Consider the following 12454-nt stretch of genomic DNA (forward strand, 5'->3'; position numbering starts at 1 on the left):
GGGGGGGGAGAAGCCCTCAGGCCCGGGCAGGAGCTCCCTGTCCTCCGGGCCGGCCTGGGGAATGGCGCGCTTTGCCCAAAGCTTGGGTTGGGAAGACGGGCTGGGCTGGAGATGGAGGGAGTCCCGGGGAGCAAGACCRGCCCTGCGCGGCGCTGGGCACGGCTGTGTTTTTGCAGAGCAGGCCGCGCAGCTTGTTACCTCAAAGGAGAGAGAGGGGAGAAGTCTGAGGCGGGCGYGAGAGCTGGGCTCCTTTCAGCGCTGCGTTTTGCATCTCCTCTACCTCCTCCCAGGCTTAAAAAGCAAAACTTCCCAAGTAGCCAGGAGAAATGTCAGCTTTACGCCCTAAATCCCAACTGGTGGCCGACGCAGAGTAAGAACAGTTGGGCCTCTTTGGATCATTCCTGGAATCAAGAAAACCCTTTAAAGAAGACTAAAGCTTCTTTTCAAGTCACCTTCCTGTGAACGAGCTCTAGAGAACTGTGCAGCCCTTGAACAGACCTTACCAATGCTTCCCGGTGCCTTCAGGAGAACTCCACGTTTAATGTATAGTCTGCTTGGCAGTTGGCATAGCTCGTGGAGCAAAGGCATTGCAGAGTGCAAAACCTTTACCCAGGAGCAAACTGGGGTGTAGGGGGCAGAAATCGCCAGAGTGATTGTGACTACTATTGCTAATAGCTGTTTTCTAGCAACCACTGCTTGGTAACCAATTTTATCAAAGAAAGGATCCAGCAGTAGGATCAAGGCAATAGTTTTTTTTTTTTCTATTCGAATTTCTGGGATTACTATCACATTTAATAAAACAAGGAGAGTTCATTGTGTTGTGGCAGGAAAGGATTGAAGTTAATTAATGTTTAAGTCTAAAAATACAATTGCAAAAGGATGGAAATCTGAATCCATTAAATAATGGGTTCAATAGGAGTTTTACAAATAATAAGGAGTTTTACAAAACTATTGTGGATTATTTGGTCACAAATGGAAATTCTAGTTTAAGTGAACAGCAAATCCATGTGATTTGCAGCCTTTTCAGGGGAATGATTACATAATGTCTATAAAATGAATAATTTCTCTTCTAGGACTTTATGGAGATTTGGATACTCTGCCAGACTACTGAAAACCAATCATTTTAGGACAGCTGCATCAAATACATCATTTCCAACGATTTGGATGCACTTGGCACAAAATTCTGGCAGAATACCTGGATCACTTGTAGTAGTAGTTCAGAGAAACAGTTTCTTTACAATGCCTGAAACTGTAGAGGATAAAGCTAATCTAGAACTGTATTCGCCACCTCCTAAAGTGCGTGGAATGACACAACTCAACAGAGAAGCTTTCAAAAGGACAGTTGTTGTTCCAGCTCTTAAAGTTAAGAAAGAAAGAATAAGTACTTTACTGAAGTCCTTAAAACATACAATACTACAGCGTCCTGGTCTAAAACGAGTGGTTGAAGATCCAGACGATGAGAACAGTAGACTTCTTATATTGGATCCTCATAAAATACCAGAATTCTCATTGGGAGAATCAGATCAAGAGGTATTAAAACAGTTTAATATTCCTCCTGTGGTATGCAAGTATGACTTGGAGCTGACTTACGACAATTTCAAGTCAGAGGAGATCCTACGAGCAGTCCTTCCCACAGGTCAAGATGTCACCTCTGGATTTAGCCGTGTTGGTCACATAGCACATTTGAATCTTAGAGATCATCAGCTACCTTACAGATATTTGATCGGTAGGTAAAACAACTTGTGTTCCCAAAGGTATTTCAATCAATTGTTCTATCTATAAATTAGTTGTACAAAGAAAACTCTAGGCTTCTTTACTGCCTTACAATTTGAGCATTGTATTTAAAACTGATGCTTTAGCTGTACGCAGAAGACAGAATTCTGTCCTCTTACAGTAACTGAGCATTGGATCAGTGTAACGTTTGTGCCTTAGATAACACCTACAACCCTAAAAGGTTAGAGAGAGGTTGTTCAAATACATGCTTGCTTTTGTAAATTTAACTGTACGCTGCTGTGTTTATGTATTTTATAGAACATGGAAAGGTTGCAATGCCTTAAACTGTTTTTCTGTTTTTGTTTTTTTTTTTTTTACTTCTTATTCAGGCCAGGTTATAATTGACAAGAATCCAGGAGTTACGTGTGTAGTGAATAAAACCAGTATTATTGACAACACGTACAGAAATTTTCAAATGGAAGTGCTAGCTGGAGAGAGCAACCTGGTAACCAAGGTACACATTTTTTTTCCCATATTGTCTTAGATCAAATATGCTAAAAATGAAAAACATAATTGGAAAGAAGATGTGATGAAAAGTCACTATTAAAAACATTCCTTTGCATGCTATCCCTTTTAGAATATAAACGTTGGCTGTTACTTTTACATTCATTTCTGCTGATCTGCCAAGAATAAAAACACAGCTATAGAGATCACAAAGATAAATGTTCTTTCAAGTGCATAGCATAGGTTTTTTACTGAGAGGTAAAACCAGCTAAAACAAAGGTTTCTTACAAGGGATACCAATTACAGACTGTAGGGTGGAGTTTTGGGGGTTTTTTTATGCAAAGCCAAAATGTTTAGTGCATTTGATCTAAGAAAATGCTGTATCTTAACTTCACCAAGCACTGTACAGCAGCTAATATAGAACATTAGACCCAGTTTTTACCACTCACTGGCTTTGCAACTTGGGCAAGAGTTTGCCTATGCCTATTTTCCGTTCTGTCAGCAACAAGACAAAACCTCACCTCTCTGCTATTCTGAGATTTTTCATTTTTTCAGGTGAAAGCATTATTGTCTAACTGCTGAGTATTCCTCACAGTGGGTTTCTTGGCTTTAGCTGCAAATTTGGCTACTGGTTTGGCCAAAACGTATTTTTCCTAGCTGGTAGCACTTTTATTTGTTTGTAAGAGGCAACATTTGCTAAAGAAAAATGTTGAATAGCTTGCTGGCATAGAGCTATACATGCACAGGGAAGGCATTTGAATTGTTAAGACAGAAGTGATAGTCAAATATTATGCAGATGGTGTTTGCTCATTAAGCATACAGCTGGTATACTGCTGAGCTGCAAACTGCAGAAAGTATAATACAGTTTAGTGTGTTTCTTGGTGGCAAAGCAAATGATGCCGTAATTTGGATTGTGTGTTACTGTGGAGTAACATAAGAAAAAAAATCAGTGTAGTAGTGGAAAGAAAGCATTAACTTGCCTTCCCCTCTCATCTGAATAAATATCATTTCTTCTTCAAGTCTGTTCTTAGATTGGTCATCACCAAGTTCTGGTTTGAATCAGTTTCCAAGACTCTGTCACTTTGAGAAACAAAATACAGGATTTGTTAAAACTGGAGATTCGGCTCTTAATGGCTTTGAATTTGGCTGAGTGCTGCCATTCTTGTGCTGTTATCATTTTCAGACACTATTTACTATGTAGACTCTAGGCTCAGGAGGGCTTGAGGCATCTTCCCAAGGTCTGTTTTCAATAACGTAGTTGTCATCCAGCCACAAAGCTCTTGAAAAGCCTCAGATTTTTTTTTTTTTTTTTTATGGTCATTTTAAGTTGCTGCTTTATTTCCACCTGGTTATTGAGACATGCATAAGCCAGCTATCTGGATTGACAGTTGGAACATTCCTTATGGCTATTTCTGATGAGTAGACCTGTTCATACACGATTCATGTGTACTATTGATGGGACAAACGTCAATGTACATATTACCTTTTGATAAAGCACAGTGTTTTTTAGCTGTCTTAATTACTGATATTGCTTAAACATGTTTGGAATGTGAACACAGAGGCTTAAACAAATGTTCTGGACTTTCAGGTCAAAGAAAATAATATTGCATATGAATTGGACTTCTCGAAGGTCTACTGGAATCCCCGTCTTTCCACAGAGCATGGCCGTATCGTTGAGCTTTTAAAGCCTGGTGATGTTCTTTTCGATGTCTTTGCTGGGGTTGGGCCTTTTGCTATTCCAGCAGCAAAGAAAAATTGCAGTGTATTTGCAAATGATCTCAATCCTGAATCCTACAACTGGCTTTTGCACAACTGTAAACTAAACAAAGTATACAACAAAATAAAAACATTCAACATGGATGGCAGGGACTTTCTCCTGGGGCCAGTTAGAGAAGAACTAAGTAAAGAGCTTCCACTTCAGACAGAAGAACAGAATACCTCTTTTCATATAGTCATGAATTTGCCAGCTTTGGCTCTTGAATTTCTAGATGTTTTCAGACATCTCTTAGTTGGAGAGCCGTGCAGCACTGCTGTCCTTCCCACCGTGCATTGCTATGGTTTCTCTAAACATCATGATCCAGCCAAAGATATTCAAGAACGAGCTGAGGCTTCGCTGGGAACCTCCTTGGATGGACGCTGTTCTACTTACCTGGTTAGAAATGTTGCACCAAACAAGGAGATGATATGCATTAGTTTCCAGATTCCAGCTGATGTCCTGTACAAGAGGCCCTGCCCTGTTGAAGGTAAAGAACAATCCTCCCAACTGGTGTTTGTATTTCAGGCTACAGCTTTTTGCTTTTTTAGGATGGTCACACATTTTCAGTGGTGTGGGCCACTTCAGCTGTGTGACAGCAGTTTTCTACTGTGGTGTAGAGGTAGCTGGGAAGACTCTTAAGTGCCTGCATGTGTGCAGCAGCTGGAGGCTTCGTGCACTGTCAGTAACAGAGGTCCACACCTCTGATCCCAGCAGGAGCATCAGTAGACTGGATAGGATCATCCCACAGGCTATAGACCAGCTCTTTATGCCTCAGATAGCATGTTGGGGGAGGATAGGGTATCTAACGTCAAGCATTTAGCTAAATATTTAAGAACTGGGGCTCAACTTTCACCTGAGGTAGAGAGGTTTATCTCCAATGTAGTGGTCTTGGTTTTGACCTTCTCTGTAATGCTTGTATGCACTCAGTTTAGATCTGGAATCTACATCAGCAGAATCAGGCTATGTACAATTTAACTGAGAAATATGAGAAAGATAAATATCTTCAGCTATCTTTTTTTTTTAAAGAAAAGATACTGGCCATTCATTTCTTGAAGCAGATGTAGAAACTAGTTGGTTTCAGTGAAAGTGGGCTTTGCAACATATGACTAGTGGGGAGAGGGAGGCTTTCAGCCTGCAGTTGCATGAACTCAATAGAGAAAAGGAGGTTTTGATAAGGCTTTAATGCCATGAAATTTATTTTTATGCTGTTATTGGGTAGCGCTGAGACGCAGATCAATAAAGGGGTTTTCTGGGAAGTTCATTTTGGCACTTAATAAAGAAAAGATTCCCTGTTATTGTCTTAGCAGTTTTCATGTGTAACAGTTAATCCTGAACTTAAGGGATTTAACAGGAAGAGATGAGTTAAGTATTACATGGTTTAGTTCAGAATCTGCTTATTGTACACTAAACTTACTTTCTCTAACCTTCTTCCAGAGAAACCAGCCTCTAAACGTCTGCGTACCAGCAAAGATTTTTCTGAAGAGACCTTACTGAGTTGAAGATTAGAGTTACGGTAACTATCTTATTAGTTTGCATTAGGTACACTTAGGATACCTCTAGCCTACTACCCCTTAAATTCTTTGAACCACGCTTGGGTTACCCACTTTAGATGTGGGCATGTGTCATGCATGTTACATCTTTCCTTGGTAAGCATTTGCTTTCTGCATTTACTTTTTCTTAATTGTGGGATCAATAACCAGACTGAAATTGTTCTTATTACAAAGAATAAAATTTCGCTTCTTTAATAARTATTTTTTGGTACTTTTCTCCTTTATTATTTCACACCCATGATAATTCAGTAACACAGACTGGGTTAGTTTTCTGCTGCAGTTTTATTTTGATAATTTGCAGTCTGTAGTGGGACAGACCTTAATGCTAACCCACATAAGATACAAATGATGAAAACATTGCTTTTTATATATTGTAGGCCTTTGGACTAACTGTATGTGTATTAGGAAATAACCTTTGTTATCAGAGAGAATGGGATTCTCTCTGACCAACAGGTTTGATGTTTGAGAATATTGGATCATTGTAAGCAGATGACAAACAGCTCTTTTGTAAGCAAGATAACCTTTCAAAAACTTGCCCTAAGTTACAAAAAGGTATAAATAACCACACATACTTGTGCCTGGGCTTTTGGACTATTAAATACTTTTTAACACTAAGTGATTTAGTTAGTTTACTGACTTCTAACTTGGCATTGCCCACAGTTAAAGCAGGAAAGCTTTTACTGCTGTTTGTACAGTTGCAGCTTAAGTACAAGCTTGTGTTAACACACTAGACTGAGAACTAACACTTGGTTAAATGTTCCTCTCCTCTGGAAATCTTGTCCTCCTGTGGCTTTTGTGCTTCTGCCTTCTCCCAGTTCCTCTCCTACCTCTCTGACTGCTCCTTCGTTGCCATCTCCAGATGCTGTCTGTCAGACTGGCTGCGCGTAGTGTGTATGGCTTCTGAAATCCTCTGCCTCTGATTTCCTTCTCTTACCCATCTGAGCTACTGTTGGCCAATGTCAACCAGAAATAATTTACTTAGACAGAGAACTCTAATCATCCTCTGAGCTTCAGATAGTTTCCTTCTGTCCAAGCTCAGTGCCCACATGCTAGCAAACGTAGTTGCCAGATGTTAATCACCATCCAGCTCTGCTACTGTGGCTGGTATCCTGTCGGTCCATCGCTTCAGTGTGTAACCGGTGTCCTTTTTTTCTGACTCCGCTGCTGTCCTGGTTCTCACTCATACTATGAGCCTGTCTATTGGTTCTGCACAACAGCTCTATGTTACAGCCTGTCCTTCAGCGGCATAACTCCACTGGTACATCCTGCTGTACTATCTTCCCTAGCCTGCCACACCAACACTAACATTCCTCACTGACCTTTCACGTGGGATCACAGCAGCTTTAGCCTGTTCATTCTTGCTGTCAGTGACAGTCACAGCATAGCCTCACCCTGCAAGTCATTGCTCCTCTAAGAACAAGAGCTAGTCTCCTGCCTCTAGCCCATGATGTTGTCTCGATTATCGGTTAAATTTTCTGATGTGCGGCATTATATGCTCTCCTGCGCTGCCCTTTGGGTTGCCCATAAACACTTGCAAAGCTGCTTTTGGTCTTCAGAGCCCTTCATAAGCATAGTTGTGGCGATAAGGCCTTTGACCATTCGGGAATGATGCAGTCACCCTATGATTTGAGCTAACAGTGCTGTCTGGTCTGTATAATAGAGACTGCACATGCCTTTGACTTCCAACAGGCTGTTGTCCATTGGTTTGCGGTCCAAGCTTAGGGCTCCTTGGCCTTGTTTACAGAAACCAAGGTTTCATCACCATTTTTGTGTTGTTAGGCAAGTCAGCTGTGTAACTGATTTTTTCAGTACATGACTAACGTATCCCAGAGCAGGGAAGAGGGATTTTTTTTTTTTAAGCACTTTCAAGTTCTGCTCACTTATTTAAGGATTGCATACAACTGTTATTTTTACAGCTTAAATTTAGTTTATATGCAAGTCAATGGATTATATTTAACTGCACTTAAAACTGTTTTTTCCCTGTACTGTGTGTAGTTACTTTTACAGATAGACCTTACACTTTAAATAGCAAGTAGTCCATGCACACATGCAAATTGCATAAGAATATTTAAATGACATGTATTAATGCCTAAGCAATTCTGCATTCATTAGAGTAGTAAGTTGAAGCTTTATAAACTGAACAGAAACCAAATCCACATGAGGTGTATCTTTACTAGCCAGGGTAAGCMTGGAATAGTATAGCTTCCCATTACTATTTCTCAATATGTCATGTAAAGTCAAAATTGACAGATACCCAAACACCCAGTTTCTACCCCTAAGACAATCTTCCCTGATGTTAGGGGGGGGTCTCCTATGCTAAATTTTTACTCATTTCATGTCCCTTCCCCCCCATATCCCTGACCCTCTCCAAAATTTGGCTTATTATACTTGACAAAGCTAAAAATTTTGTTTCCCTCTTACCCGTAATTGTAGCTTCCCTCCCCTTAACAGTGGGTCTGCCACCTTTTGAGCTCCCTGCAATATGCCATTCTGCCCCGGCCAGATCTGTATCTTACTGCTGCCTTCTCAAGACTCCCCTGCTGTTGCTACTCTTTCCCTTGGCCCAGAGCTGAATCCGAGAGGAACTGCAGCTATCTAACATATCCTTGGAATAGGAGACGTGCTGCTGGCATTTATGATACAGGAAATGAAGAACTCTCATTGCTTCTGGTTATCTGGAGAAAAATCTGAAATAGGTCTAGCAATGGTGGCAGCCATCTACCCTGAGGTAAGGAATGGGTAAATGAAGGCCTCACAGGTGAGAGAAGAGGAAGGGCCCTTCAAGACAGCAGGCAGAAAGCAGCACGCAAAAAAAAAAAAAAAAGCTACACTGCAACAGTCTGCAAGTGCTGGGAGTGGTCTCCAACCCGTGCTGTACGGCTGAGTCCCGCAACGCCCAGCCACAGGGCTTTCTGTCTAAGGTCAGGCCACCCCTCACCCCGTAATGTTACCTGTCAACATCTATTCTGGGCACAAACAGCAGGATTTCAGAGAAAGGGAAATGGAAATTTTAGTGTCTTCTTCCCCCTTCCTTAATAAAGGAATCACCAAGTCTGGAATAGAGCTTATTCTTCACTTTATTACAAGTTAGGAAAAAAAAAAAAACACATTCATTTACTACACTCTTCAGTGCAGTATTTAACAACCATTAACAGATGACCCATAAAAAATGGTCCAGGCTTTCCTCTAGAGGTATTCATTGTCCTGAGCCGTTTCCAGTCTCCTGCAGTTTATACATATTTGTGAGAACAACCAGCCCTCAGAAAGGAACCTCATCTCTGCACAACAGGTCTACGTTCTACTACAAAGAAACAGGAAGGAAGGAAGATGCACGAGTAGCAGACTGGATGGTAAGGATCATCTCAAAAGCCAGACAAAGGGATGTGCAAGCCCAAAAAGTTTCTGAATACTTGACCAAAAAAAATGCAAACTGAACTGAATAGGAAGAAACTAAACCAATTTTGATTTTTTTCATGAACTAGCTTTATTTCAAGACCTCTTACGGTGCTTCTACAGGAACTCAGTTGAAAAGTTCTCAGCTAAAGATAATCTGTTTCTGAACAAAGGTAACAAACAAGTGACATCAGGAAGGATCCTACATAAGACTTGTGTCAGCATAGTTCAGAGTTTCTCATCTCATCCAGCTGGCAGGAGAAAAAACCCACTTGTCTGAACTGGGAAAACTAGTTTTATGGGAAGAAAATGTAGGCTTGAATATTGACACTAAATGTTATAATCAAAATGGCATTTAAATGCTTGTGCAAATAAAACCCTGCAATAAGACTAAAACCACAGACTTCAATAAAAAAAAAAAGTCTGGCTTTATTTAAAAAAAATTTACAAGTGTATTTCTTTAAACCTCAAACATACACAGCTGAGTTATTCACATCTTCCATTAGATGTGGCTTATTGCTTCAGCCTCCCTCAGCAAAGTGCCACATGACTAACGAGTTTCCCCCTCCACAAAAATGTATCTACCATTTTACAAAGTTCTTGTGCAGACTTTTTTCCCCCCGTTGAAACTTAAACACAGCTGGTTTTACAGAAGAGTGAGTGCAGCTTAACCGTTGTGCAGACGGCAGCAATTTTACCCCACCTTCGCTGGTTCGACTTTTCACACCATTCAGCATCCCTTCATTGCGGGTTGATGTACAGCGACTAACTGGGGTGCCAGAAAAGACCACTGAAAGCATCCTGTAGGGCCCGGTGACAAGCGAGAGAGGAGGTGTAGCCCCCAGCGAGATCCTGCGGAGAGGCAGCTCGAACGTGGTTGAGATACCTAAAACCAAGGAGAAGCGCTACTTTAGCACAGAAACAAACATGTCCAACACCTGCATAGTTCACAGTAGAGTAAGGTTGAGGCTGCTCTGGGGGGAGAACGGAAAGACAGTTAAACATTTAGCAGCAAGCAGCTTAAGTCTAATGAATGTTTCAGTCTAAAGCTTCCATTAATTCAAAAAACAAGTGACAACACTGAGGCCCCTTCAGACAAGTTGCACATCCAGGGTACTACAAGAACTCTCTCTGGAGCGCGCTGTACACAATAAAGTACGCTCACTGGTCTGTGTTTTCTGTGCTTACTGAGTGTCAGGGGGTGTTTGCATTTTTGCCCCCCATCATGTTGTAGCTCCTTCTACGCTTGCCCATTCCCCACCTCTGAAGATGACAACCATACAAGCTTTCCTGCACCCCCCAAAGAAATCCAAGGGTTTCAGCTCTGCCCAGTTAATGCTGTGAACTCCCGAAGGCCAGTTGTGCTGGTTGTTCTGATGACAGCAGAGCTGAACTTCCTGCTCTCAGGCTGATCGATATCCAGAGCAAGTCCACTGACACCAGGAAATTACATCAGTGTGGGGCTATCATCAGCGTGCTGGCTAATGAAGCCTAAAAGCTTTGCCATTAATTAAGCAGCAGCATCATTTTGCAGAGGCATCTAATTTTACACCAAACCACCCAGACCAAACCTGAACTAATGACCTRAAGTTGAAACATGCCACATCTGTTGGTACTTCCTCAAGCTCTGGGCCTTCCTCAGCCCCTTTCGGAGAGCTCAAACGCAGCCATCGAGCACACTGAGAGCTCCCGCTGAAGGCTCAGCAGGCTTTGAACGCTTTCATTCAATGCAGTAACTCTGTAGTTCTTGCATCCCACATAAGACAGATGTGACAGCAAATTCTCAGCTAGAGGTTTGCACCAAGAACCCGTCAAATACAAGACAGACATAGGCTGTAGCCTGACATGAGCAAAGTGACCGTCTGAAATGTTAAACACCAGATAAAATATCATAAATGAGACCTGCTTTTCACAGTTGTAATGTAAGCCACTGAGCTTCAACTAGCTGTTTTGATTCATCACTTGGTACATGTTGCTCCTGGGAAGGTTGAGTCATTCCACCTCTGGCTTGGCAATTCAAGCATAAACTTGCAAAACGCACACAGCCTTTTATAATGTTATCCTGAGAAACCTAAAACATCTGCACTTCTGGCAGGAAAATACAGGACCACCAGTAAAATATCCAAAACAGTTGCATCTTTTAATTTATGACCRTACATTGTTTCCATAAAGAGTATATAAAACAGGTCAGATTTTAGAGGTAAAACATAATAAACAGTCATACCCATTGATGCCATAAATGTGTTAAAAAAAAAAAAGGTTACTTAAAAATGATTAATCACAGTTTTAAAACTGTATTTCTTGCACCTAATAACCATAATGCACAGACATGACCAACATCTCTAACTGAGTTATTGTTGGTWAGATGCTGAAGCTAAGAGTCGGAATTTGCCTCCTCCAGGCCGGTCGAGGTGAGCCCTGTGCTTTGGGCCCGCTCGTACCGGAGCAGGCTCCTCCCCGCCGAGGACCAGCTCCGGGCAGCGCCGGCGCAGGTGCCGGGGTACCGCTGCCCTCCCAGCCTTCCCAAAAGCCTTTTACAACTGCTGTGGGAAACGGGAGCTCTTTTCCCCCCAGCCAGGAGCGATAAAGGGATACTGCCTGTAACAAATAATTTCCTTGAAAATGCTGGTGTGAAACTTTCTCCCTCCTCCAAACTATACGGTCTCATAAAGTCACTTCCCATCACTTCCCATCTCCGTCAGGTTTTACTTGTACTATGTTTAGTTCATTGCACAAACTTCATTTTTCCAGTCACCCATGGAGCAGTCCAGAGAAAACAGAGGACTGCTTTACATTGGTTTTTTTATGTTAACAAAGGTAGGTTGTGCTTTTTCTTCTTCCCCCCTTCCCTATTTTATTTTTCTTACACATCAGTAAAAAGAGGGAGTAGAGAGGCAGAATCTATTGCTTCCCTCTCCTTAGGTCACCTATAATTGGGGCATTACTGCCATAGGAAGCTCTGATTTACAGATATTACGGCATTTATRCTCATTGGTGCTCCGACGCAGCACAAACCCATTGACAAAAAGGTTCAGAACAACTTTTACTACGGCAACTTGCATCAATTCTACTTCCTACGCGCTGCCGGCTCCCAAGCGAGGTCTTCATTTTCACGTCGAGTATCTACGCTTGACGTTCCCGACCCCTTTAACTGCGACGGGGCACGAGGCGGCTGCAAGGGACCTGCCCCGCCGAAGCCACGCAAGGAGAAGCGAGCGCTTCGCCGGCTGCTGCGCCCGCGCCGGGCCGTGCCCGTCACGCCGGGGGCTCTCCGAGCTGCGTTCCTGGCGGAGGTCAGCACATCTTCTCACGTCCACCTTTCGAACGGCACCAGGAAGAAGCGCTTGCCAAGCCTCGTTTCCAAAAGCCGAGCTCAGTTAGGTGGTGGAACCTGGAGGTAATTGCTCTGACTAGTTAGCAAATTCCTGCACACCAGGTCTGTTTTTCATAGGTTTATTTTAAGTACCTGTAAATCTTATAAGCAGAAACCAGGAAAAAGAGGTTTGCTTTTTCTGGTGTACATTTTTCCTTTTTTTTT

General features: G+C 42.2%; 2 protein-coding genes across 2 annotated transcripts in view; one reads left to right on the forward strand and one right to left on the reverse strand.

The window, feature by feature from the left end:
• The first annotated feature begins 10 nt into the window (after window positions 1-10).
• Window positions 11-5734, forward strand: TRMT5 (tRNA methyltransferase 5). The gene is made up of 5 exons (XM_085315042.1): window positions 11-543; window positions 1074-1726; window positions 2103-2227; window positions 3806-4460; window positions 5408-5734. Exons 1-5 carry the CDS (start codon window positions 506-508, stop codon window positions 5470-5472), a joined length of 1536 nt encoding a protein of 511 aa, XP_085171168.1. The 5' UTR covers window positions 11-505; the 3' UTR covers window positions 5473-5734.
• Window positions 5735-8582: 2848 nt separating this feature from the next.
• MNAT1 (MNAT1 component of CDK activating kinase) overlaps window positions 8583-12454 on the reverse strand; it is a 123108-nt gene continuing 119236 nt past the window's right edge. The window contains exon 8 of the mRNA XM_085315054.1: window positions 8583-9802. Within this exon, the coding sequence (XP_085171180.1) occupies window positions 9682-9802 (121 nt within the window). The 3' untranslated portion in view covers window positions 8583-9681. The remainder of the gene's footprint in view (window positions 9803-12454) is intronic.

The sequence above is a fragment of the Rhea americana genome, unplaced genomic scaffold, assembly GCF_003343005.1.
Source record: "Rhea americana isolate MKP2758 unplaced genomic scaffold, rheAme1 scaffold_42, whole genome shotgun sequence".
In the NCBI taxonomy this organism is placed as follows: domain Eukaryota; kingdom Metazoa; phylum Chordata; class Aves; order Rheiformes; family Rheidae; genus Rhea; species Rhea americana.

What these genes read in the sequence shown, in the direction of transcription:
- TRMT5 (XM_085315042.1), top strand. Translation starts at nt 506, where the DNA reads ATGCTTCCCGGTGCCTTCAGGAGAACTCCACGTTTAAT. An exon ending in AGAGCAACCTGGTAACCAAG is followed by an intron (nt 2,228 to 3,805) that starts GTACACATTTTT and finishes CTGGACTTTCAG; the next exon opens with GTCAAAGAAAATAATATTGC. An exon ending in GAGGCCCTGCCCTGTTGAAG is followed by an intron (nt 4,461 to 5,407) that starts GTAAAGAACAAT and finishes ACCTTCTTCCAG; the next exon opens with AGAAACCAGCCTCTAAACGT.